General features: G+C 61.7%; 2 protein-coding genes across 3 annotated transcripts in view; one reads left to right on the top strand and one right to left on the bottom strand.

Moving 5' to 3' along the window:
- The window catches only part of SELENOO (selenoprotein O), a 12,337-nt gene extending 5,892 nt beyond the window's left edge, over positions 1 to 6,445 (top strand). The window contains exons 3-9 of one of the 2 annotated variants that reach the window (XM_032882727.1): positions 262 to 442; positions 1,128 to 1,258; positions 1,606 to 1,886; positions 4,581 to 4,731; positions 5,557 to 5,742; positions 5,847 to 6,003; positions 6,100 to 6,445. In XM_032882727.1, the coding sequence (XP_032738618.1) occupies positions 262 to 442; positions 1,128 to 1,258; positions 1,606 to 1,886; positions 4,581 to 4,731; positions 5,557 to 5,742; positions 5,847 to 6,003; positions 6,100 to 6,255 (1,243 nt within the window). In that variant the 3' untranslated portion in view covers positions 6,256 to 6,445. The remainder of the gene's footprint in view (positions 1 to 261; positions 443 to 1,127; positions 1,259 to 1,605; positions 1,887 to 4,580; positions 4,732 to 5,556; positions 5,743 to 5,846; positions 6,004 to 6,099) is intronic. The other variant, XM_032882728.1, reaches the window with a different exon arrangement.
- On the bottom strand, positions 1,885 to 25,922 carry TUBGCP6 (tubulin gamma complex associated protein 6). Its single transcript, XM_032882730.1, has 26 exons — positions 25,024 to 25,922; positions 23,823 to 23,986; positions 19,481 to 19,691; positions 17,207 to 17,380; positions 16,021 to 16,142; positions 15,242 to 15,320; positions 15,032 to 15,141; positions 14,271 to 14,362; positions 14,034 to 14,173; positions 13,052 to 13,201; positions 12,357 to 12,438; positions 12,183 to 12,271; positions 11,937 to 12,052; positions 10,663 to 10,801; positions 10,294 to 10,365; positions 9,030 to 10,137; positions 8,819 to 8,877; positions 8,596 to 8,737; positions 8,340 to 8,508; positions 8,121 to 8,262; positions 7,842 to 8,036; positions 7,626 to 7,758; positions 7,197 to 7,410; positions 6,915 to 7,114; positions 6,719 to 6,825; positions 1,885 to 1,923 (listed from the first exon to the last, which is right to left on the bottom strand). Exons 1-25 carry the CDS (start codon positions 25,762 to 25,764, stop codon positions 6,734 to 6,736), a joined length of 4,935 nt encoding a protein of 1,644 aa, XP_032738621.1. The 5' UTR covers positions 25,765 to 25,922; the 3' UTR covers positions 1,885 to 1,923; positions 6,719 to 6,733.

The raw sequence follows: 25,922 nt of genomic DNA, 5'->3' as shown, positions 1-25,922 counted from the left end.
GCGTACGGGGACGAGCGCAGAGCCCTGCTGGTCGCAAGCCGGTCGTGCCTCCCTGGGCCTCCCACAGAGGCACACGTTGTGTTGGCCAAAAGCAGAACGGGTCTGCGTGTGTCACTCAAAGACTAGTTATGCTTTTCTTGCTTTTGTTTTAATCTGGGTGTTCTTCCCGGCCTTGGCCGCAAGGCCTAGCAGCAGGCTTCTACCGGTCACTGGGGGCTAGAGCCGTGTTTAACCCGGTACAAACGCGGGTCTTCCCTCCAGGTTCGGATCCTTTGAGATCTTTAAGTCCGCGGATGAGCACACCGGGCGCGAGGGCCCCAGCGTGGGGAGAAACGATATCCGAGCGCAAATGCTCGACTACGTGATCAGCTCGTTTTATCCCGAGATCCAGGAGGCACACGCCGAGGACCGCACGCAGAGGAACGCCGCCTTCTTCCGGGAGGTAGGGGGGGCCACGCACCGGCACCGCTGGCGTCCCGCCTGCTGGTGTGACTCGGTCTGCTTGGCTGACGGACAGAGGTTCTCTCTTGATGTCCTTGCCCTTCTGAGTCCCTCCCCTGTCCCAAAGCCTGTCACCTCTCGTGGGCGTTGAGCAGGACCGACTTCTTGGGAATGCTGCGTGGAGGGTCGGGTTCTTGGACACACCCAAGGATCCCTGTGTCTCAGTGGCATTGGAGGTGCTGTGTGCCCCCGCCAGGCCCAGCGGGGAAACAGGGTGGGGGAGGACCCGCTGCAGGGGAGCCTGGGTGCTGGTGGGACACACAGTCACAGTGGGGCCCCGGGTGTAGCGGCCTGGACCCAGCGCAGGTTTTGCTGGCTCGTGTGGTGCCCTCCCTGTTTGCACCTGGTTATCCTCCTGGGCTGGAGTCGTGGGGATGGTCAAGGCTTCCTGGTGTTTCTGGTTTCATGGATAAAAGCCCAAATTAGTATACGAGAGAGACAGGTGGGGTAAGTGGAAATTGGAGCCCACACGTGTGGGCTCATCCGAAGTGCTCTTCCTTCTCACCCGTGCCCCACGGCTGGGTGTGCGCCCGGAGGGCAGGGCTGAGGGAGGAGTCACTGGCAGCAGAGCGGTCCTCAGGGAGGGAGGGGCGGGACGGGGGCATCGTGCATCCGTCCTGCTTCAGGTGACCCGCCGCACGGCCCGGATGGTGGCAGCGTGGCAGTGTGTGGGCTTCTGCCACGGCGTGCTCAACACGGACAACATGAGCATCGTGGGGCTCACCATCGACTACGGGCCCTTCGGCTTCCTGGACAGGTGAGCCGTGCGGGGCCCTGGGGGTGGCCTGCAGGTGTGGGGCTGCCGTTCTCCCTGTTGTTTGGAAACGCCTGGTCAGCCCTTCCCAGCGGCAGAAATCCCCCGGAAGGTTCCAGGATTGGAAATGGCCCCGGGGGCCCGAGCGGGAGCAGGCAGAGGGCTGCGGGCCAGAGCCAGCCAGGGGAGGCCGTGCCGCTCTGCTGCCGACTGAGCGGGCGGGCGTCTGTGGCTGCGGCACCTGGACCTGAACCGCTCAGACCAGCACCCCAGCGGGGCGGGGGGGCGGTGGCCCCGCAGAGGAGGCCTGCCTCACGCCCCCCCGGGGGTCCCCTCGCCCCATGTGGCAGGTACGACCCCGACCACGTGTGCAACGCCTCGGACAGCGCTGGGCGCTACGCATACAGCAAGCAGCCCGAGGTCTGCAAGTGGAACCTGCAGAAGCTGGCAGAGGCGCTGGAGCCCGAGCTGCCCCGCGAGCAGGGGGAGGCCATCCTGGCTGAGGAGTTCGACGCCGAGTTCCGCTGTCACTACCTGCAGAAGATGCGCAGGAAGCTGGGCCTGGTGCGCACGGAGCTGCCCGACGACGGGGCGCTGGTGGCCAGGCTTCTGGAGACCATGCACCTGACGGGTGAGTGAGGGCCGGTGCCTCGGCGTTTGTCCGTGAACTAGACACAGCACAGAGTCGACTGTTTCAACCGTGCGGTGTGGGGCTTCGGGGGCAGCAGGCCCATCCAGCCCGCTGGGCACCCGTTGCCCCCGCCCATCTCCCCACACAGACACCCGGTCCTCATTTCCTCCGCTTCCCGCGCCCCTGGCAGCCCCATTCCGGCGTCTGTCTCTGAATCTGACTCAACGCGGGGCCCTCGGTGATACGGGCCCATGCAGGGTCTGTCCCGTGACCGCGCCGAGAACAGCGTCCCCAGGGCCCCCGACAGTGTGGTGGGTGTCGGCCTTCTGGGCCTCTCAGGGCTGAGTGAAAGCCCGCGGTGTGGACAGACCACACGTCCCTCCTCCATCATCGCTGGTGCACGTGCCGTGGGATGTCTTCCCCTCGGCCTGCCTGGGTAACGGCACCACGGAGACAGACGTACGGACATCCGTTTGAGTCCCTGCCCTCGGTTCTCCCAGCACCGCGCAAGCAGAAGCGTCCATGTGCGTGTCCCTCCAGCTCTCGGGAGCGCTCTGCCTCCTTCCCCAAACTGTGGCTTTTACGAAATTGAGGACGTGTCCTTCTGTCCTTGTTTGTTTTTACCATTGTGCATGGCTGAGAGGAGCACGTGGCCGTCCTCCTCCCGTCTTAGGTCAAACCGTCACAGGGGAGCACGGCAGCTTGCCCAGCAGGCGCTGATGTCTTGCGGTTCTGGAGGCTGGAGGGCGGAGGTCAGGCTGCTGTGCAGTCGGGTTACTGCTGAGGGCCTCCTTCCCGGGCGGGGGACCGAGAGGGAGCAAGGGCACAGACCCTGTCGGAGGCCACCGCCGTCCTTGCCCAGGTGCTGGTCTGCGGTGTCTGTGCTCTGGTATCCGGGCGACGCTGCTCTCATGAGTTTGGAAATGTTCCCTCCTGTTCCAGAAGCTTGGGAAGAACTGGTGATCACCCCCCACGTTCAGAACTCAGCGGTGAGGCCTCTGGTCCTGCCGTTGTCTTTGCTGGGAGGTTCTGACTGCCCAGTGTCCTCGCTTGTCTCAAGACTTCCCGGATTTTGTGTCTTCTGAGTCTGTTTTGGTAGATGGCGTTTCCGGGGCCTCGGCCGTTTCATCTGTGTGTCGGGCGTATCAGCAAGGAGTCGCCCACTCTTGTACAGCCGTTTCTGCGTGATGGGCAGTCACAGCCCCACTCCCATTTCCGATCTTAGTTACTTGCCTATAACCAAAAATGTCCATCTTCTTGATCTTTTCAAAGAATCAATAACTCTAGGTTTCAGTGACTTTTGCTTCTTTTTTGTTGTTTCGTTTAACTCTGCCGTACCCTGTTCCCTTGCTGTCAGCTAGCCTTCATCTTCGTGTTCTCTTTCTAGTGCCTTAGGTGTAAGGTTAAGTTACTGGCCGAGGCTTTTTTCCCTTTGAGAGGAACCGACCTGGGCCAGTGTCAGGGGTACGTGATTCACTCTGTCGGGGTCACGAAGCCATCGACGTCCGTCACCATACGGCTGCAAGTTACCTTTTCTCCTTGTGCTCTTCCGCCGTCGGTGATCAGCACCGTTAAGTTTCCGTCCGACCGCTGCTTTCGTGGTGACCTGTCGAATTCAGTACTTGTGTTTCCACATTCTCCTGCCCCTAAGTATTTTCTGATTTCCCTCGTGATTTCTTTTTGGACCCCCTGGTTAATCGTCACACTCTGGGAAATCTCTGGTTCTCCTTCTCTTTGTGCGTTCTGTCTTCGTCCCATCGTGGTTGGAGAAGACGCCGGTCTCTTTAAGCAGGTTGACTTGCTTTATGGCTGAACATGCGGTCTGTCCTCGAGAGCGTCCCCCGTGCCCTTGGGAAGACAGATGTCTGTCCGACAGAGGGGCCTGACCGCGTCCAAGGTCTTCGTCGGTCTGCCGTGCGGACGCTCCATCCGTTATCCAGGGTGGGGCACTGAAGCCTCTAGCGCCCAGGGAACCGTTCCACAAGTGCTGGGTTTGTAGGTTTTTAACCGGGACACCTTCTGGGTGAACGGGCTGGCTGACAGCGGCGGGCCAGCCCCGCTCTACAGCTTACGGTCTACGTCTGCCTGCGCTACTTTTCCTGTCCCTTCCCTTTAGACCGGACAAGCTGAAAGTACGGTTTTTTAGTTCGAGCTGCCAATTTCGTTTGGCAACGAATCCACTTAAAGTCCTTGCTGATGAGGACTTTGGTCGTTATCTGTGTCCTCACCATTTTCACCCCTCGTTTTCTCCGCTACGGCTTTCTGTCTGCACCGCCTGGTCCCTTCTCGTTTCCTTTTGTGTCTGTCTCCAGGATGCTCTCCCGGGTTGACAGTGATTGTGTTTAACAAGTCAGGCCGAGGGCCTCCAGCATCTGCTGTATGTTGAGCCTGTGTGTTTGGATGCGTGTCAGGGGCTTGTCCTCGATGCTCTGCCACACCAAGCAGGCAGTGAGGATGGTGACCACAGCGGGGGTGGCCAGAGGCTGACCTCGGTGCCTTTGCCATATTTACCTGATTCATGGATAAAGGAAACAGGGCTTACAGTGACTTGCCAGGCTCAGAGTGGTGGCCAGGCTGGGTGGTGGGTTGGGGGCGGGCATTGCCGAGGCGGAGGCTGGAGGGGTCAGGAGCCCATGGGCCTGGCGAGGCATCCACACTTGGTGTGACAGCACCCTGAGCAGCGGCGTGTTCCAGGGGCCGACTTCACAAATACCTTCTACTTGCTGAGCTCCTTCCCAGTGGGGCCGGAGCCCCTGGGCCTGCCTGCATTCCTGGCCGCGCTCACCGCACAGTGCGCCTCCTTAGAGGAGCTGAAGCTCGCCTTCCGACCCCAGATGGATCCCCGGTGGGTACCCAGGTCTCATTTCCTTGGAATTTGCCTCCAGAAGGAGATGACTGTTAAGAGCAGAGCATGCTGGGGCACCTGGGAGGGGGTGGTCAGGCCCCCATGTCAGCAGCGCTGAGGCCCACTGGTCAGAGGAAAGGACAGCAGTGCTGTCACCACTGGGGGAGGCCAGTGGCACAGGCCAGGGAGCAGCTTCCCAGAATGGCTCTCTAGTCTGCCCAGGAAGAGCCCCAGGGCCCTCAGGTCGCAGCCAGACCAGGCTTTTCTGCGCCGTCTCCCACCGGGAAGAGCAAATGGCACCTGAGCCTGCACTCAGTAGGACGTGGGAAGCGCAGTCTCTGCGTTTTGATAAACAAGACAGCAGCCCGTGGTGTGAGAGAATTTAGTGCAGCAGTGCGGTGAGGACAGGCTAGCAGGACCGGGGAAGGGGGATTGGCCTTGCCCCCCCGCCCCCGGCCCTTCTGCGAGTGGGGAAGGACCCAGCCTTGGGGCCGCTGTGGAGAAGTGGACAGCAGTGACCACCCCCGTCCAGCGATAAGCAGGTGCCCCATGCACCCTGGGGGCCTGCAAGTCAGCCTGCGACACTTCCCCTCGGGGCACCCACGTCCCGTGACCTGCAAGGGCTGGAGAGTGGGGGTGGACGGCTGCCTCGTCCATGGGGCCGGGGTCACCCCCCCCCCCAGGGCAGTCAGCAGCAGCCCTGCAGAGCTGCTAAAGCCACTGCCTCCCCTGGGCCCCGATGGCCGTCTTCCAGGTGCCCAGTGGCCTCAGGACACAGCTTGCGGCCAGGGGCAGGGCCAGGCCTCATGCTGCCCCTCTGCACAGGCAGCTCTCCATGATGCTGATGCTGGCACAGTCCAACCCTCAGCTGTTTGCGCTCATGGGCACGCGGGCGAGCGTCACGGAGGAGCTGGAGCGCATGGAGCAGCAGTCGCGGCTGCAGCAGCTGAGCCCGGCGGAGCTGCTGAGCAAGAACAGGGCCCACTGGACCGACTGGCTCCAGGAGTACGGGTGAGGCTGTGGGGGCCGGGCGCCAGCGACCCCCGCGCGGGGAACCAAACGAAGGAGGGGCGGTGGGGGGGATCCACTGGAAAGATGAACCTGGATGATTCCAGAGCCCGGCTGGAGAAGGACAGGGAGGGCGTGAGCGACCCGGACGCCTGGCAGGCCGAGCGCATGCGCGTCATGCACGCCAACAACCCCAAGTACGTCCTGCGGAACTACATCGCCCAGAACGCCATCGAGGCCGCGGAGAACGGAGACTTCTCAGAGGCAAGCGCACACCCTCCATGCTCGGGTCCCACAGCAGGCGGTGGCCCCCGGGAGCGAGGGGCAGTCCCTAAAACTCCTCTCCTTGCTCTTCTCCAGGTGCGGCGGGTGCTGAAGCTTCTGGAAACCCCGTACCACAGGGACGGGGAGCCCACCGAGGCCCCGGGGGCCGCCGGGGCACACAGCGGCGGGAACTCCTACAGCAGCAAGCCCCCGCTGTGGGCGGCCGAACTGTGCGTGACGTGATCCTCGTAAGGGCCTCGGAGGCCTCCACACGCGGAGTCCCGAGGCCCCGAGCCCCACCGAGTCCTTGAGGCGGCGCACACCCCGTGGCACCCCAGCCCGTCTCTCCATGACGGCCGAGACGTCCAGTCAGGACCTGACCCGTCTCTGTCTGACGCAGACTCAGCAGCCCAGCCCCTGCTCGGTGCGCTCCCTATCTACGCCGCTTCGCGCAAGGACAGGAGCTCAGCGGAGGGAAGCGGCCGGCGGGGGGAGGGGCGGAGCAGCCCCAGCCCACCTCGCTGGCCTTAGGCCACTCAACCACAGGCCACGGCGTGGCTCCTGCCTACTGGGGAGACACAGCCCCCAAATAAACCAGCAGCTTCCCTGGCACATCTCTTGGTGGCTCTGCCCCTGGCCCGGCCGCCTGGGGAAGAGGTGCTGGGGCGGGGGGGCTGGGGGGTGTGGGGGGGGGGGGGGGGGGGCCGGAACACACCTGTGTCGCGCAGCCTCAGGCGTCCTGATAGTAGTTGTTGAAGTTGATGCGCAGCAGGAAGTCCTCCAGGTGGGGCTGGTAGCCTCGGTTCACCAGCTTGGTCACCACTGGGGGGACCGGGAGCAGCTCAGCCAGGCCCGGCACCGGGCTCCTGCCCCGCTGTCCCCAAGCCCTCCTGGCCCTGGGGGACAGTCACCTTTAAAGAGGAAGTGGGAGTAGTACTTAAAGGTGCTGTAGGACTGCTGCATGAGGGCGAAGTTGGGGTGCTCCGCGCCCCGGGGGCCGCCGGCGGGGACCCAGGGCTGGGAGATGAGCTGGCTGCGAAACTTGAGCACGAGGCTGAAGATGCTGTGGATGACGTTCATGACCGGCGCGGCCTTCTCGGTCAGCAGGCCCCTGCGGAAGTGCGTGGCCGCGGGTGAGGGGCGCCCGGGCCCCGGACGCGCACGCGCAGAGGTGCCCCGGGCGCCCGGCTCACCGGAACACGGCCTTGTGCAGGTACTCGGCGTGCGCGCGCTGGATGTCCTCCAGGTCGCCCACCTGCGCCAGCCGCGCCCGGAACTCGCACCAGGTGACGTGCAGGATCTGGTTGGCGATGTAGCCCTGCGTGACCTTGACAAAGTGCTGCATCTCGTGCTTGAAGAGCTGCAGCTGGCGGAACTGCACGGAGCCGGCCGCGCGGCTCACCAGAGCTGGGGGGGTGGGGCCGGGGTCAGGCGTGCACGCGCGGGGCTCACCAGAGCTGGGGGGGGCGGGGTCAGGCGTGCACGCGCGGGGCTCACCAGAGCTGGGGGGGCGGGGTCAGGCGTGCACGCGCGGGGCTCACCAGAGCTGGGGGGGGGGGGGGCGGGGTCAGGCGTGCAAGCAAAACCCAGGACGAGCCGAGCCGGGCTCGGGCCGCCCTCACCTGCGCGCTTCAAGTGGAAGCAGACGTCCTTGAGCGTCCACATCATGAGCTTGAGCTGCAGCAGGAAGGAGAAGATGCCGCTGTACCTGCTCAGGCAGCCCTCGGTGAGCACCACGTTCAGGGGCCAGTCGACCTGCGGGCGGAGCCATTTCAGCACACCCCTGTGGGGACTCCCCCCCGCCCCCCGCCACCGCCACTCAGCCAGGCCCTGCTGACCTTGTACCTGAGCTCCAGGCAGCTCAGCACGTCGGGCGCATTGGGGGCAAAGGCCTCGGGCAGGAACTTGAGGGCGAAGGAGAGGTTGGCGGCGTGCGGCGTGTCGCCGTGCAGGCTGTACCGCAGGGCCTTGCTGAGCACGGAGTTGAGCACCAGCGGGTTGAGCAGCTCCCCAGGCGTCTGGCCCGCCCCCAGCTGAGGCAGGAGAGGGCACAGGCGTCCCAAGGGAGTCCTGGCACCGGGGCCGGCAGCCATGCCCGCGCCGCGCCCCACGGTTACCTTCTCAAAGAGCAGGTCGCTGAGCGACTGTGCGAACTCGCCGTCCTCCATAAGCAGGAAATGGCGCAGCGCCTCGAAGTGCGCCTCCAGCTGCAGCTCCACGAAGAAGTAGTCCACGGCGGCCTTGTTCACCAACGAGATGCTGGCCGGAGGGGGTCAGGGTCAGGGGCAGTGGGGCGCAGGGCGGACAGGGAGGGCAGGGCAGGGGTGGGCACTCACTGCGCTGCCAGCGGGGCGCTGATGGAGTGCTTCATGAGCACGGGCAGCGGCAGGAGCTCGCTCAGCTGCACCGCGGTCTCGTCTGCGTCCGATGGGACGCGGGGGTCCTCTGGGAGGGCAAAGGCCTGGGGAAGCCCATGGTGTAGCAGGCGGGCAACAGGAGGCTCTGCTATAGGACGGCAGATGACTGTTCAGTACAGGGGACACGCTGGGCTTCCGCCTGCCCGCGTGCCCGCCACAGCGACCGGCCACTCACACATGGCCTCGTAGCTGTCCGGGTACTGCTCCAGCCCGTACTGCTCTGCCAGACCCGCTAGGTAGGCCTGCTCCTGGCCCCAGCGCTGGGCCGCGGCCACCTCCTCACCAAGGCCGGGGCTGCTCTGGGCCGCCACGTCATCCTAGGAAGGAAAGGGACAGTGGGATCCCCTACGTGCAGCCCCATCCTGGCAGGCCAGACCCCTAACCCCATCTGTCCTCACCTGTGAGCTTGGAGGGTGACTTGGAGAGAGGTCCTCCGTGTCCCTACTCGGTCCCGGTCCTAAGCAACACAAGTGGGGCAGGAGTATGAGGGCCAAATGCTCCTCCATAGTGGGACCTCCCAAGTCCCCAGGGCTGCAGACTCCCTGCCCAAACCCCTCCGGGGCCCACAGATGCCACCAGTGATAGGAGAGCTGTAGGGGTCCCACTGACCTGGCTCTTCAGGGATACCATCACCCAGGTCCCCAGATGCAGCCACTGCAGACGGCGAAGCCTGGAGGCCATGTGGCTCCCCACCACTGGAACCAGCCGTCTCTGCAGGCAGTCGTGGCTCGTGCTCACAGACAGGACTCTGTGCTCCCAGACTGAGGCCCGACCGGAACACCTGGTCAGTGAGGCTCTGGCAGGGCCTGGGCATATCAGGCTGGCCTTCCCCAGAGAGTACACTCAGCGCCACGTGGGACTGAGACACGTGTCCGTGGACATTCCACCGCGGTCGGGAGGGGGCCACATCCCACACGTTCTCCCCCACCTTGATGCTGGCGTCAGACACGTGTCCGTGGACATTCCACCGCGGTCTGGAGGGGGCCACATCCCACACGTTCTCCCCCACCTTGATGCTGGCGTCAGACACGTGTCCGTGGACGTTCCACCGTGGTCGAGAGGGGGCCATCCCAGAAGTACAGCCGCCTTTGGGAATGCTGCCCTCTGACACATGCTCAAGGAGCTGCCCCATGGCCTGACTGCTCCCTTCCTGGGGGACGGTGTGCCCAGTATGGTGGGGGTGAGGCAGAGCCACGTGCCTATCTGGGACACCTGTGTCCTCTGGCTGTGTGACACTGTCCCGCCACAGCTGCTGCCCCTCATTGCTCGAGCCAACTCCTACAGTCTGCAGGGATCCTGGGGAAGCCAAGGGGGCCACAGCGGGCCTCAGGATGGTTCTGAAATCATACTCCTGTGGCCCAGCAGGCCCTGTGGCCACCACATCGGATGGAGCTGAGGGAGGCGGGTCGGAGCCGATGGTTTGTAACGCCTCCTCCAGGACAGGGGCCACGCCAGCATGCGCAGGCAGCTCAGCCTCCCGGGCTCTGGGCAGGAAGTCTTGGATGCTGAGGCCCTCGGAGAACGGCCCTGGCCCGGCCCCCGGCCCCGGCTGCGGCTCAGCTCCCGGCCCCGAGCCGCAGGCCCCTGCAGCTGGCGGCCTGACTTGCTCCGGCATCCCCGTGTTCGGGCAGTCCCAGGCAGCCACATGCCGCGGCTCTGCACACCCGGAGTCGGAGCTGCTGCCACTGGCGGGGTGCTCACGGCCCAAAGACAAAGTCTGAAACACAAGTGGGTGTCAGTCTCCCAAGCTCGGTTCTGCAACCAGCACCAAAGCTCATGGAGCCGGGAACTGTTGGAAGAGACCAGTGCAGATGTGAGGCATCCAGTTCCCAACCCCATGCTCTGTGCCCGAGCCCTGCCCCCTGCTCCTCACCTGGGAGCCAGCAACAGGGAGGACGGCCAGTGGCTCCAGGGCCTTCCCCTCGGACACGTCCTTCAGCATCCCCTGAAACGTAGCAAACAGTGGTGAGCACCTACCCTGCACCATCCAACCCAAAGCCTCGGCACCCAACACACAGAAGCCACGGCTCCCAACTGCCCAAACGGGTCGAGACGAGAAGAGCCTGGGCCTACAGAGAGCACCCTGCGCTGCCCGCCGTCCGGCGCCGGCACGGCCTCCTCCCAGTCCCGACATCCCTGGGCAGAGTTGCCAACCCTTTCCCAGAACCCAGGTCCGCATGCACTCAGGGGCTCCGAGACCGCCGAAGCCCAGGGAAGAGCTCCCGTGCGAAAGCAGCGATACCTGAATGTGCTCCTGATCCTCCACGAGGAAACGAAGCCGCGCGCTTGCCAGCCGGCGCCTCTGGATCTTCCACAGTGCCTTCTGCTCTCGGCGAGCGGCTTCTGCCGACAACTTGCTATAATGGTCAACCAGCGCCTGCCTAAAGCCACACCCAGAGAGACCCAGCTGCCACGGTCGCCCGACACTGTCCAGCTGGTACCCCACGGGCGGGTGGCTCTCCACGGCAGAGGCCCTCGGCACCTTCCCAGGCCAGCAGCTGGTCCCCGGTGGGGCCCCCTACTGCACCTGCAGGGGCCTCACTGGGCAGGTGTTTCTGCCCACCAGACCAGGACCCCAGAGGACAGGTGCCTAGCCCGGGCTCAGCTGACATCTGCTGAGCAAACACCAGAATGAGCCGCTACACGGTCGGAAGCAAGAGGAGCAGGAGGCCCAGGGCTGCCAGGCCCCCCGTACGAGAGGTACCTTCCTATTCTGCTGAACTAAAGACAAGTGCCCAAGGGTACAGAGAGCATAAGGCAAACGCCGCATCTGCTTCCCTGGCAGCTCTCCCCGCACGTTACTCCCGGCGATTCTGGTCCCTTCACCAGCAGGGAACGGGGTCAGACCTGGACTGGCTCATTCCCACTCGGATGCCCCAGACCAGGGACATGGCCCTACACTTTGCTGTCTCCCATCGGCGACAGAAGAACACCCACCCCACACACACAGAGGCGCACAGGTGCCCAGATGCACACACACGACACGTGCTCCGTGAACAGTATTTACGGTCAGGACGACTGTGGTCCTGAGAGAAGAGGCAGGAAGAGACAGCCCCCCACAAAGGTGCCCCTGGGAGAGGCCGGCTCTGCTGCCGGGTTACAGGAGACGCAAGGGAGGACAGGGCAAGCTAAAGGCACCATGAGACAGCCTCCTGGACACTGGGCTGGACAAATGCCCCGTCCATCTAGCGTCAGGCTCACCACAGGCTTAAAAATAAGAAAAGGGACAGGAGTTGTTGAACTTGAAAAAAAACAAGAGACAGGCAAGTAGGAGAGACAGACCCACCGTGCGTGCCCTGTCTGGGCTCCAGTCCGCACTAACCCACCGCGAAGAGACGCGTGGAGGACAGGGGAGCACACTGAGCGTGGCGGAGGTGCCCTCAGCCCTCAGCCCAGGCGCACGCGGGAGCTCGGACCCACTCTTCACACACACGTGAGAATCTTCAAGATGCAAAGACGACCCTCACGAGATCATGCCAGGACAGCCCAGTGGCCGCCTCACCCTCGACCGCCTACCTCGCCTTCCTCTCCAGCTGCTCCTCCAGGGCCATCAGCCGCCTCTCCCTGTCGCGGAGCTCTCGCGCTCGGCCGGCGTCGTCATCCAGGGCCTCCTGCCGGGCTGCACGGCGCCGCTGCACGAGGCACCACACGCGGCCCCGTGGGTCAGAGCTGGACCCCAAGGGCCCCCGCCCCCTGGCGCCCCTGCACGAGGCACCACACGCGGCCCCGCGGGCCCCAACCCCCGGCAGCCACACCGCCTACCTCCTGGTCCTGCACAAACTGCTCCTTCAGCCTCTGAAACTGCTCTCGCTTCTGGGCGTCCAAGGCCATGCGTTCCGAGGTCTGCCGATCTGTGTGGAGATGAGGGGTGCGGCGTGGTGAGGTGCCTGCGCAGGTAGCCCCAGAGCCGCAGAGGGTGACCCAAGCTGCACGCACCACTGAGCGCTCGCAGGACTCTGGACGCTGCTTCCCGAGCCTGGACAATCAATTCTTGCTTTGCAATTTCCATTCGTAATTCCTAAAAAAGACCATCTATCAACACATCCAAATTCTCTGTCCCCCCCTCTAGGACGGCCTCAGAGCAGGGGCTGCTCAGACCCCACGCAGGCCCCTCCAGGGGCAGCACCCTGGCTCCACAAGCCTCGGCAGTCAACACGCCCCCCCCCACCGCCCCGAGCAATCTGGGCCGGGACCCCAGGCCTGCGCGCACCAACCCGGAGGAGAGCAGGAGCTCGCGGCGGGCTTCTCCACAGGGATGGAGGACCAGGCCCTCCCTGCCTCCACCCCTCCTTGTTCTTGTTCTCAGGTTTCCCCCGGGGGGCCAGGCCAGAAACGGCCTCCCATCAAACCCCTCCCTGGGCACGCAAAACACTCGAAGCTCAGGTCCTGGTCCACCAGCCAGCCCCTTCCGAGCAGGAGAGGAGCTCAGAGGCCTCCGAGCGTGGGAACCTCTGGTCCTCCAGCCCAGGACGGGGCCTGTCTACCACCCAGCCAGCCCCAGAGAGGAAAGGACAGCCCCTGCCCGGGTGTCCCCCACCCAGATAACCCTACCCAGACACAGAACACCAGGGGCAGCCTCCCCATCAGCCCGAGACCCTCAGAGGGGAGGGAGGTCCCACAGCGCGCAGCACCTTCTCCTCCTTGCTGATGCAGCTGTGGCGTGCCACCCTCTCCATCCGCCCCACGTAGATGGCACAGTCCCTCTCGACCTCCTTCAACTCCTCAGGGGAGAAAATCACCGAGATCCGAGGCACGGGGACATCAGACCAGCAGAGGTAGTGCTACAAAGAGGGAAAAGCGGACGTGAGCCATGCAGACCCATGCCCAGCTCTGCCTCTGTTCCTGGTGGCCTGTGGGGATAGCTCCCTTTCTCAGAAACGTTCATTCACCCGAGGGGCACGGCTCCAGGACACTCCAGATGGGCTGTGTGTGGTCTCGGCCCAGGCCATGGCTGCCTCCCACCAATGACCCTCCAGAAGCCATGAAGACCTCTTCTCGGCTTGCCTCACTGGAGGAGTGTGGGCTACAGGCTTGCGCACAGGCCTTGAGCTCAGCCCAGACAGAACAGACCCCATCCCACAGCCAGCCACCCCCAAGACCCGCTCCCTCCCCAGGGAGCCCCGGCCTGTGCACTCCCCAGCATCTGCCCCTCCCCTTGTCCTGGCAGCTTTGGTCTATTCTCAGCCCAGCACAGGGAGACCCCATGAGCCACAGGCCTCCTCCCAGCCCCATCCTGGGCAACCCACCTGCACCCCACTCCACAGCTCTTCGCCCCATGGACGACACGTGGGCCGCTGCCAGGCCTCCTCTTTGGAGCCTGGCAAACCCTTCTCCCCCAACCCACTAAGCCATGAAGACAGGACTCCCCAAACCAGGTCCACCCTCCTGGGGATGTGGCCCATCACTGTCCCACTGGGGCAGTTTCCTGCATGGAGAAAGGAGGGAAGGAGGGAAGGAGCCCACCACCCCTTGGCCTCCGAAATGCCTTTGCTTCTCATCCTGTCTCTGCACAAGCTCCCAGAGACTCAACGAAGCTGCTTGTGACACTCAGGGGAAAATGAGAGCTGACCACAAACTGCAGACACCAAGGGACAGGAGGGTGGGCCCCCTCACCCGGGGGCAGCAGACTTTCAGCAAGTTGATGGTCTTCCCGCAGACGTACACATCATGGGCAATGTGCTTCAAGAACACGGGGACGCAGTCCTCCACCTCTTTGGAAATGAGCACGTAGCCATGGGTCCAGTAAAACTTATCTGAATTGGGGACAGGACACACGGCCGGCCCGAGTTGAGCAGTGGCCCTGAGCCACATGATGGCAGAGGCCCAGCCCAGCCACCAGCAGCCGCCTACCTCTGAAGCCCAAGTACTCGTGGTTCACCTGGATCATGAACTCGCCGCAGACATCTCTGAAGACGCCGCTGTACACCCAGTCGTGGATGAACCTGCCACAGCGGATGGGCCCACAGTGAAGGGTCATGGCGGCCACATGTGTATTCTGACCGAGGCCACAGCCGAACCCCCTCCTGCTCTGCCTCCCCACGCAGTTCTCCCCCCTCCTCCCACACAATCTCCACCATTAGCAGGTGTGCAACAACAGACTGCTGTTGTACATCTGCGGTGGGCACGCGGTCTGCGTGGGGTACGCGGTCTGCGCGGGGTACGCGGTCTGCGCGGGGTTCGCGGCCTGCATGGGGTATGCGGGGTGCACAGGGTACACGGTCTGCGGTGGGTGCACGGTGTGCTCAGGGTTCGCAGTTTACGCAGGGTTCACGGTCTGCACAGGGCACATGGTCTGCATGAGGTAGGCAGTCTGCGTGGGGTATGTGGGGTGCACAGGGTACACAGTCTGCACGGGGTTCGCAGTCTGCTCAGGGTTCATGGTGTGCGTGGGGTACGCGGTCTGCGTGGGGTATGCGGGGTGCACGGGGTACACTGCGCGGGGTTCATGGGGTGCATGGGGTACACGGTCTCCGCGGGGTGCATGGGGTACATGGTCTGCACAGGTTCGCGGTCTGCTCAGGGTTCGCGGTCCGCGCGGGGTCCGTGCGGTGCGCGGAGTACACGGTCTGCACGGCGGGGGACTGCGGGTTCGCGGTCCGCGCGGGCCCCACCTCGTGTAGGGCTCGCAGCTGGTCTTCAGCAGGGACAGCAGCACGGGGTAGTGCTCGTTGCTGCAATTGTCCAGAGCTTCCTGGTACAGGCAGGAGAGTAGCTTCACCCCCTGGAGACAACAAGGGGAGGTTCAGGGCGCTCACCACATGCCCCGACACCCAGCAGCAGCCCCTCCACCCGGCCGCCCCTTGGGAAGAACCAGAACTCACGGTGGGGAAGGCGGCCTTGGGTTCCCCGCCACCGCTACCTGGGAGCGCAGCGCCCACGCCACAGAGCTCGGCCAGGTACCTAGATGCAGAGGGCGCCTGAAACCAGGTGGGCAGACGCACCTCCAGGTCCAGGGACACTGGAGCAGGATGTCCCTCAGGCCCATCTCTGCCTGCCTTTACAGAGTACAGGGACTCCAGACCAGAGCCTCCTGCCTGGCCCCTCCCTGCACACCCCGTGCACCCCCACCCCCTTCTCAGGCTCGGACACTCAGAGCCACCTGAGTCTGTGACCCTTCCCCTGCATCTGTCGCACCCCACCGCGTCCCGCCCAGTGACATCTCCTCTCACTCGCTGACTGGGCAGACCCTCCCCAGACCCCTCGGCCTCCGCCCTGCTGCAGTCCACGTCCACAAGACAGCACTGTGCGCCTGCCCCGCCAACCCCCTGCACCCCACCGCTAGCCCCTCTGCCCGTGAGGTGTCCCCTCCCACTGAACTACCCTCCCCAGCACCCCCAGGCCCCATGCTCCCTTCTCCCAAGGGCACCCACCACACCACTCCACCCGCTGTTTACCCACTGGCCCGTGAGCGCCAGGAGCCAGGACTGTGGGGACCCTGGGTGCCTTTCAGGCAGGAGCCCCCAACCCCAGACAGGGCCTGCCACAGGGGGCCACCAACAGATACTCCGCACACAGCACCCGGGGAGCCCGTCGGGGGCAAGGGCCCCTGTTCCCACCAGCCCTTCGCAGCCCAGCAAGCCCTACAACGGCCAGGGCTCACCTGAGCTGCCGCCCCAGTTTCTTGAAGAGAAAGCCAATGGTGAGGAGGCTCAGGGTGGGTGGGGTGGAGAGGACGCAGGCCCGATAGTACTGCAGGTACCTCCTCAGGCCGCTGGTGAAGGCCTGCAGGGAGAGGGGGCTGGGGGCAGGGTGGCCGCGCACGGGGATGCCGCTGCGGCATGCGGAATTCGGAGGACACCACTGGAGTGGGAGGAAAAGCCTTGGCTCCCATCCCCCGGCCCTGGGGCTCCATCATCTGCGGAACGGCCATCTCCGAGTCGTGCCCAGGGATCCCCGCCCAGCTGGAAGCAAGGACCCTTCACGAAATCCCAGGGCCCAGACCAGCTACACCAGGAAACTTGGAATTGTGGGTCCCGGGGGAGTTCTGAACCACCGGGGTCTCGACCACACGTGCGTCCGGGGCTGCATCCACAGCCACGGGGCCCTAGCTCAGCCTCCATCTCCACAGGAGGTCTACACGGAAGGCTCCAGAACAAAAGTCAGTTCACCCACCAACCGTGTCCCCCAACCCACACGGCGGTCCCCGGCGGTCCCTCCCATCTTCGCCGGTCCCCTCCTTGCCTCCACCAGCCGCCCTGTGCCGTCTCACACCTGAACCTCATCCAGTCAGCCAAAGGCAATACCACTGGGCCCCAAAGTGAAGGGACCCAAAGTACCCCCGCTGGGCCCCAGCACCTTGTCTCCTCTGCTCAGCCTCCCTGCTGCTGTTTTCTCTGTTCTCCCAAAGCTCCTGCCCCGTCTGGAAACCTGTCCCTCCCAGCAGCCCACACCTGCTGTCCCGGGGTTGGGGGTGCTCTACCCAGCATATGGGCCGACTGCAAGGTTCTCCAGAAGAGATGGCTCAGCCCCAGGGCCTAGAACCCGTGTCCTAAATAAGGGAGGACACGGTGCGACTCCCTGAGGGCCGAGCGGGAAGCAGGCAGTGCACACCCACCCCGTACTGCGCCGGCCCCGAATGCCGGCTGCACCTCTGTCCCACGGCCTAAACACGGGCTCCCCAGGTCTGCAGGTAAGTGACACGGGCTAAAACATCATCCCGGGGGACCCCGTTCCCAAAGAGTGACTGTCAGCTTTTAGACGTTGCTAAGGAAACAAAAGGTGGTCCTGGGGTAGAATTCTGAGGTTCCCGGGAAGGTCTGGGACAGCCACAAGGTGGAGGGCCACACCTGGAACACGAGGCCCTTGCCGCACGAGGAGTCCAGCACAGGCTGCAGAGAGAACTGGCTCAGACGTGCGTAGTGCGTCCCACACTCGGCCACCTCGGAGAGGAGGCTGCTGACGCTCTCGGGAGAGGCTCCGGACACATGGACACCTCGCTTCACCATGAAGGTCTGGGCCGGCTGGACAGGGCAGAACAGAGGCTGAGTCAGGCACCCAGAGCCCAACATGGTATCGCTGCCCCCCTCCACCCCCTCAGCACGGCGCAGTGTCCCCAAAACCACGACGCACAGACATGAAGCACAGAGAGCGGAGAGCAGACGGCCACCAGGCAGAGCCCGGCCGTCCCCCACTCAGCAACAGAAGCTACGCCTGCAGAAACAAGGCAGGATGTCTCACGGACCACACTGCAGAGTGCACGTCGGAACGTGACGCCGACTGCGGGTGAGGGCGCAGGGGGACACACCGCCTCCCGTGCGGCACAGCCGTGCACGCAGAACACCTGCGGCGTAGGCACCGGATCTGGTCGCTCGGCTCGCAGGGGCACCACAGGGCACCCCAAGGCAGTAACACACGGCTGCGGCCGAGCCGGGCAGGCCGATGGACAAGCCCCAGACGTCTCAGCCAACGCAGCTCTAGCCACAGGCTCCAACAGACACAACACCTCCCAACACATTAAGATGATAAATGTTCTGGGGCGCCTGGGTGGCTCAGTGGGTTGAAGCCTCTGCCTTTGGCTCGGGTCATGGTCCCGGGGTCCTGGGATCGAGCCCCACATCGGGCTCTCTGCTCAGTGGGGAGCCTGCTTCCCCTGCCCCTCTGCCTGCTTCTCTGTCTACTTGTGATCTCGCTCTCTGTCAAAGAAAGAAAGAAAACCTTAAATTAAAAAAAAAAAAAAGAAAGGAAGAAGCAGCGGACATCTGCCATGACCTGGGGAGGCCCTGAGGACGCGGTGCTAAGTGAAACCAGCCAGACACAGAAGGACAAGTCCTGTCTGGCCCCACTTCCTGGAGGCACCCGCAGTGGTCAGACTCAGAGCAGACGGCGGGGCTGGGGATGGGGCTGCAGGGGGAGAGTATGTGATGGGGACAGAGTTTGGGAAGTTCAGGTTGGGAAGATGATGATCACACAACACTGGGAATGTAGCCAATGCCACTGAACAGCATACTTGTGGTTTAAAAAAAAAACGTGGGGGGCCCCTGAGTGGTGCTGACAGTCAGGCGTCTGACTCCCAGTGTCAGCTCAGGTCCTAATCTCAGGATCGTGAGCTCGGGCTCACGATGGGCTCGGCGCTCGGTGAGGAGTCATTCCCTCGACCTGCCCCTCGCCCCGCGCTCACAAGCACACACACACGTGCACTCTCTCTCAAAATGAATAAATCTTACCCAAAAAAAAGTTATTAAGATGGTAAATTTTCTCTTATGTGTCTTTTACTGAAACTGAAAAAAAAAGGAGGGGGATTGCTTCCACAGTAAGGTCATTTGTACAAGGCCTCGAAACGGCATTCTAGAAAATCTCCAGAGGGTGGCCCTCACCCCAGCAGCCCCGTCAGTCACCTGAGGGGTCAGCGGGACCTCTTGTCTCCGGGGCAACCCCCAGGACGCACACTGAGCACATACTCAAGTTCAAGAACAGCCACTTTGTAACGACGCTTAAGATCCGGAGAGACGCTGCTGACCCGAGAGAAGGCCGCAGAGTGCGCAGGAAAGGCTTTGTGCTCGTGCATACATTTGTTCACTTCATGAGAGCCCGCCAAGGGGCAAACGGTAGAAAAACGGCTGCTGCTGCTCAGAATGAGCCCAGTCCCGCCCACCGGCCAGCAGAGAAGCCCACGGCACTGAGTAAAGCCAGCGACCGTGTCCAAACCGCGGGCCCCCTTCCTGCACGGCAGGTGCTCCCCGGGGCCGAGTGCACGTCCCGCCAAGCACAGGGAAGGCTCAGAGGGCCGCTCGGGGCCTCTTGAGGACGGCCAGGGAAACAGGGAGCACATTTCCATGGTTCCACCAATAGCAAAAAACATCTCACTTTTGTTCAGTTCTGGAAGGATGTTCATAAACGAGTACTTTCTAGAACTGAAACGAGAAGACCGTGGCCATGTCCTCCAGGCAGGCCGTGGAGCCAGCTTCCCCGGCGACCTGTGACGTCCTCCCCCGGCCCACCGCTGAGGCTGGCATCCAGCCGCCCACTTACTGCACCGGGCTGCCGTCTGCCCCGCAGTGCCCAGCTGACGGCAGGCTGTCAAACGGAGACGGGGCTGTCCCCGCACGCCAGCGCTTGCTCACCTGGCAGAGGGAAAACGTGGCCGACGCGACCCCGATGAGGACATTCAGTGCATCCTTCACCAGCTCGCACTCCTTCACCAGGACAAGCGGTGGGGCCTGTAGCAGGCCCCCGCCAAGCACCTGCAGCTCCCCGTGGCGGAGCCTGCAGAACCTGTCGAAGGTGTCCCTTCCGGCCTCGGTGAGGTACGGCTCCTCTCTGTGGCCGGGGGGGCTGTGGGAGACAGAGGAGGGGGCACTGAGCAGACAGAGCAACACAGACACCTCAGCCGCATACAGAGAAGCCCGGGGAGAGAGAGACGAAGACCAGAAGCAGCAGGAAGCGCCCCCGCCTGCCCGGTGCCCAGGGCCACACGCCGGTCCTCAGCATGACGACCACACGGCGTCCACGGCAGCACGATTCACAACAGCCCAAAGGCGGACGCAGCCCAGGTGTCCAAGGACAGACGAGTGGGTGAACAGCACATGGTCTGTCCATAAAGTGGACGATGACTCGGGCCTAGAATGGACACTAACAGCTGCTGAACCTCGAAGACATTACACTAAGTTAAAGAAGCCACAGAGAAAACCGTAGGTGCTAAACAAGCGTGAGGGCAAATCTCATGCTATGTGCACTGGCCGCTCCTGCATTCCGGGACAGCGCCAGGCGGCCAGCAGGGGGAGCTCCCGGTCGGGGCAGCCCCAGCAGGACCGGGCCCAGGAGCAGGTGACTCCCAGCCCCAGCAGCAGCTCCCTCCTGGCCGGGCACAAAGAACAGGAACGGACTGTGAGAGCCCCTGCCGGCCCTCCGGGGATCCTGATGAGCTTTCCTTTATTCAGTTTCAAGAAACAAAAAGTCACACAAATTTTGGGATGTAACATGCCTGCTGGGTCTTGCAGAAGGTGTCTCCCAGCACACGGCAGCCTCTGGGGGCTCTGCCTCACATGGTGCTGTGCTAGGAATTCACAGCCACATCATTCAAAAGCAGCCCAAAAAACCAGTATCACTTTTTCAACATTCCTTTGAAAACCATCAACCCATACTGAAAAACATAAAAGAGCTGTTTTTTAAAATCCACTGAAAAACTAATTTCTTAATAAGGGGAGCTTAGGGAACACAAGCCCTTTTAGAACTTTTCTTCTGGGGCGCCTGGGTGGCTCAGTGGGTTAAGCCTCTGCCTTCAGCTCAGGTCATGATCTCAGGGTCCTGGGATCGAGCCCCGCATCGGGCTCTCTGCTCAGCAGGGAGCCTGCTTCCCTCTCTCTCTTCCTGCTTCTCTGCCTACTTGTGATCTCTATCAAATAAATAAATAAAATCTTTAAAAAAATGAAAAATAAAAAATAAAATAAATAAACTTTTCTTCTCATTTTTAATACCTAACCAGCTCCTTTCCCTTCCTCTGCACAAAACAAAAAACAAAAACCTTATTTTTAGGTCTAGCATGTCCAAAGAGTATCATTTATTCTTCAAAGACAAAAGTCACTTCCTGAAGGGGTAACAGCTCCAAGCTTGAAGACAGTCTAACATCAGGACACACGTCTGACCACCAGCACATCTGTATCCCCATCAGGCATGAGACACAAGATACAAGAACAATACATCTCAGAACCTATTAAACCAAAAATCCTTCTGAGGCTCCTAGGGGATTCACGTGGTAAAGCATCTGCCTTCAGTTCAGGTCATGATCTCGGGGTCCTGGGATCAAACCCCACATTGATCAAGTCCTGCATCAGGCTCCCTGCTCAGCAGGGAGTCTGCTTCTCCGTCTGCTCCTCCCCCTGCTCCTGCTCTCTCTCGCAAACCTTTTTTTTAAGATTTTATTTATTTGAGAGACAGAGAGAGAGAGAAAAGAAACAGGGGGAGCGGGGATTGGGGGGGCAGAGAAGTAGGCTCCCCGCTGAGCAGGGAACCCGATGTGGGGCTCGATCCCGGGCCCCTGCAATCAAGACCTGAGCCGAAGGCAGTCTCTTAACTGACTGAGCCCCCCAGCTGTTCCTCTCTCGCAAATAAATGAAATCTTAAAAAAAAAAAATCAAAACTCCTTTTTTTTTTAAGATTTTATTTATTTATTTGACAGACAGAGATCACAAGTAGGCAGAGAAGCAGGCAGAGAGAGAGGAAGGGAAGCAGGCCCCCCCGCTGAGCAGAGAGCCCGATGTGGGACTCGATCCCAGGACCCTGAGATCATGACCCGAGCCGAAGGCAGCGGCTTAACCCACTGAGCCACCCAGGCGCCCAAAACTCCTTTTTAATTGACAATGCACGTCAATCCTCCTTCCCCTCATTCAGCAAGTATGTGAGTGCAGGGGGAGCGGCAAGGAGGACACACCCAGCCTCACGGAGGAGGTCCCAGGGACCGGACTAACAGGAGGAAGCACCCACTGGGATCCCAGGGCGGGACGGGGCTCCAAGAGGCCCTGCCCTGGGAGCAGCAAGAGGAGGAAAGAGTCAGTTTGAGTGGAGCTGGGGGGACGCGGGGAGGACTTCACGGGAGAATTGGCCCTTGCTCCAGACCCAGGGCAGCCACAAGTGTTGCAGGCAGAGCGACGATGTGCTCGGCTCTCTGGCTCTGGAGGGCAGCACCGACTGTGTGGAGGATGAAGGAGGGGCGGGGGGGACAGACAAGCCAGTTCCAAGGCGTCCAGGTTGGCAAGTGGGCTGCGGCCAGACCACGGACGTCTGCCCTCACTCCCTCGGGAGAGAAAAGCATGAGGAAAGGCCTCTCAGGATCCAAAGTCCTTCTGAGATTCCTCGAGGGAGTTGCTGAGGGCAGGTGTACGCCTCAGGTGCCATCCCATCTCTCACCCCCCAGCTGCTCCGCCCACTCTTCCAGGGTCAACACCAGCACCACTATGGCCACGTGTGCACCCTCTGGGAACAGAGCGAAGGCAGAAAATCCCATGAAGGAAAACACCAAATTCCCCTTGTCCCCCGGGAGAACTCAGCCGTGAACATAATGAAACCAAACGCCCCCCGCCCCCGCAGAATGAGCACAGCCACAGAAAAACGGCAGGAAGGCCAGCAGCAGGGAGGGCAGCCTTCAGACCTACGTGGGTGCTCAGGCTGGAGCAGGAAGAGAGGTCCTCCAGGCTCTCGGAGGACAGTTTACGGTCCTGGGGCTGAGGGCGGACAGGCAGCTCAGGCTGTGGAGGGCAGCAGTCTCCCCAACTGCTCACTAGCCAGAGACCATGGTAGGAAACCAGCAGATGGCTGGCTTTAAACTGAAACAAGTTCAAAGACTTGCCAAATGATCTAGAACAGAAAGCCTCATGGCTCAGGGCCCTGTGGGATCAGGGCTGCACCAGAACAGGCAGAGGATGATGCTTGGGGGAGGGGAGGGGAGGCAAGGACAGAGGTCTGATGAGCAATCCTATCTCCTAAACAGTTACCTGAAAAGCAGGAACTAATGAATGAAATACCACTAAGCAAATATATACAAAAGAAAGTGCTAACTTGTTGGCCCACTTTTGAGATACGTGAGGGGTTAGCGGCAAGTGGGATGGCTAGACTTGCTTTGTGCACACGAGACAGAAAGGTTGCAGGACAGGAAAGACAAGGCAACCTCCACCAGCGGTGCGGAGGGAAGCGGGGAGCTGGCCATCCACTGCGGAGGAACCCACTGCGGGGGGAGGGGGTGTAGATGACCTCGCAAGCAGGAGCGGTGCCTGAACACGATTGGCACTTGTCTACACCCTAGCACGTGTCCTTCCTCAGGAGACCCTGCTGGCCCCCAGACGCTGCTCCAAAGGCACTGTACCCCTGCTAACCCTGCCTCTTCCATCCCGTGCTCCCCAAAGTGGTCTTCCACAGAACTGCCAGCACATGAGATAGGACAAGAGGGTCCCAGGAGCAGATAGTGGGAAATGTGTGTCCTCCAGCCCCAATCTGGGAGCTTCTGAGGGACACCAGTGCTTTATAGACTCCGGGAGTCCTCCGTGCAGAGGCCTCTGGACCCGGATGGGCCCAGGGGAGCACTGCAATGACTGGAACTTGTCCGCCAAAGAGCACCAGTGTCAGTCCTCGATGTGAAGACTGTGCCTGGCCCTGACTGCTCAGCCTGCGGGGCTGCCCTCCACAGCTCCGACTGGGGCCCGACTGGGGGCCCTCACGGTAGCACACCACTCCTTGCCAACGGACTCTCTGATTTGCGGAAGTTACTGGCACCTGCAAGTCCTTCCCCTCAGCATCTCTCTCACCTCCCGGGACCCAGGTCAGGCCACACTCGAGCCTGACTAAAACTTCCCGGCTCTTCATCCCACCATAGCTGATCTACAAACAATGGCCTAAGCTCTCCTGAGTAAAGGCCATGTTCACACCTTGGGGGGGGGGGCGAAGGGCTGCGTTTATGGGCAAAGGCCTACGTACCATCCAACTTGCTCCCAGCACCTCCGCTTGCTGGCCTCGTAGGTGAGCACAGCATCCCACAGGTCCATGTCTGGAGTCATGCCTGGTTCAGACTGGGAGTCAGGAGTCAAATTAGATGCCGACTGGAACCCTTCATCGTCAGACTGATCCACACTCTGAGGAACCTGGAGACCACAGGAGAGAAGGAAACATCACATATGCTTTTGGGTCTAAATTTCACCCAAGTGTGGTCAGAATTCCTGGACTCCCCCCAAGAAACACCCAGCAGAAAGTTTCCTCTACTTTTCCCAAGCACGTAGCTACTACACAATGTTTTCACTCCCACCGAATCATTTAAGGGATCAAGTAAGATGATCAATTTCCAGTTGCATAAGACACATAAAGGCATCAATATAACTTAAAACAGAATTTTTCATGAAATGGTTCTAATGTGAAAATCCATTTTGGGGAACCCAGCACACAAAAATCATAGTAGGGGCACCTGGGGCGTTCAGTCCATTAGGCATCTGCCTAACTCCCCAGGGTCTTGGGATCCAGCCCCATGTCGGGCGCCCTGCTCAGCACGCAGCCTGCTTCTCCCGCTGCCCCCACGCTCGTGCGCGCGCTCTCTCTCAAATAAGTAAATAAATTATTTAAATTCTTTAAAAATTAAAAAAATAAAAAATGAAAAAATCATAGTAAATAGAAAAATTTAGTTTGTTATAGTGAGAATTTTTCATAGTCAGGGAATAAATGAGTAATGATAGCACTGCAATGTTTCAGCAACATTTATAAAGCCACAAAACACAAAGACCCACAGTGATTTACTAAGGTAGGAAATACCCCGTTACAGGTGGAAGAAAGGACACAAAGCGGCGCACGCAGTGCGAGGGTTCCGCTGTGTGTGGCTGCTGAGTACCTGACAGGCGGCTGAGCTTGTTACCCCTTGAAATCAAATATGAACAGCAACCCTGGAGAGCAGAGTAAGTGACCTGTCCACACGCCCCATCCGAAGATGAAAGGCAGCGTGCTGCTCGGGCCTGCAGGTGGGCAGTGGGGTCCTTGCCCACCCAGGTGAAGCCCACTCCAGCAGCCCTGCCTCGCCACAGCTCAGCCACCAAGTGACAGGGACTCGAGTGTTACCTTTACCATGACCGAGGGAAGGTCAAAGGAGGCATTTCCAGCTGCTGGGGAGCTGGACGCAGGAAAGCACACACTCTACCTTAATGGCCAATCCAGAGAGGTCTGCACTGTCGGGCACCGGGGGCAGGTCCAGCCGCACGTCCATGTCATATGTGCGGCTGTGCACGAGGGCGCCAAAAAGCGAGACCCGGGTGTCTCTCTCAAACCTGTCACTCCAAGGATCCCCATATGAGAAGAGCCCCGTGGTGGGCAGGCCAGTGCCTGGGGCCGCCTCCATCACCTGAAGCGCCTTCTGGATCATGTCCTGACATAAGTACTCCTCCCTGGAGATCAAAGACTGGACGTCCAACTCAAACACACTCAGGTCGTAGAAGTCGTAGCCGCCGTAGGGCACGTTTCGCCCCACGTGCCTGTTGTTCCAGAAGTAGTCCCTCTTGCGCCGCAGCACCTGAGGGGGGCCGCTCCCTGCCAGCTGCACCAGGAGGTCCAAAACAGACCCCACCTCCACCAGCGGACCGCAAGGGGCCTCGAGGAGCTCCTCCACCAGCTCCTCCAGACGGTCAGCCTCGGGGCCCAGACCGCCCACTCTCAAGTCGAAGGACAGCATGAGGACCTTGTTCTTCACCGGGAGCTTCGCGAGATCAGGCTGCAGTCTGCGAGTCTCGTCTTGAAAAAGGCCCGTGAAGAGGGCATTGTAGGCCACCCTCTTGAGGCTCTGCTTTGCCCTCTGCCGGCTCACGCCGCGCTGGCCCAGGGGAACCTTCGCGGCTGGCAGGAGGGCCTCGCACAGGTCGTCCAACAGCTGCGGGACGCTGGCCATGCCCACCCCTTTCAGCTCCCGGCCCCCAGCAGGCGTTAAAGCACCGCGGCCGGGCTGCACCCCGGCCTTGCGGACGCAGACGCGGGAGCGGACCGCACGGGGCTGAGAGCTGGGCGACCCGAGACCGGCACCCGGAGGCTCAGCAGTGGCGCCCCCCG

This window comes from Lontra canadensis, unplaced genomic scaffold (genome assembly GCF_010015895.1).
Source record: "Lontra canadensis isolate GAN:19392208 unplaced genomic scaffold, GSC_riverotter_1.0 scaffold84, whole genome shotgun sequence".
NCBI lineage: Eukaryota > Metazoa > Chordata > Mammalia > Carnivora > Mustelidae > Lontra > Lontra canadensis.
This window is presented reverse-complemented; position numbering and strand designations above follow the sequence as displayed.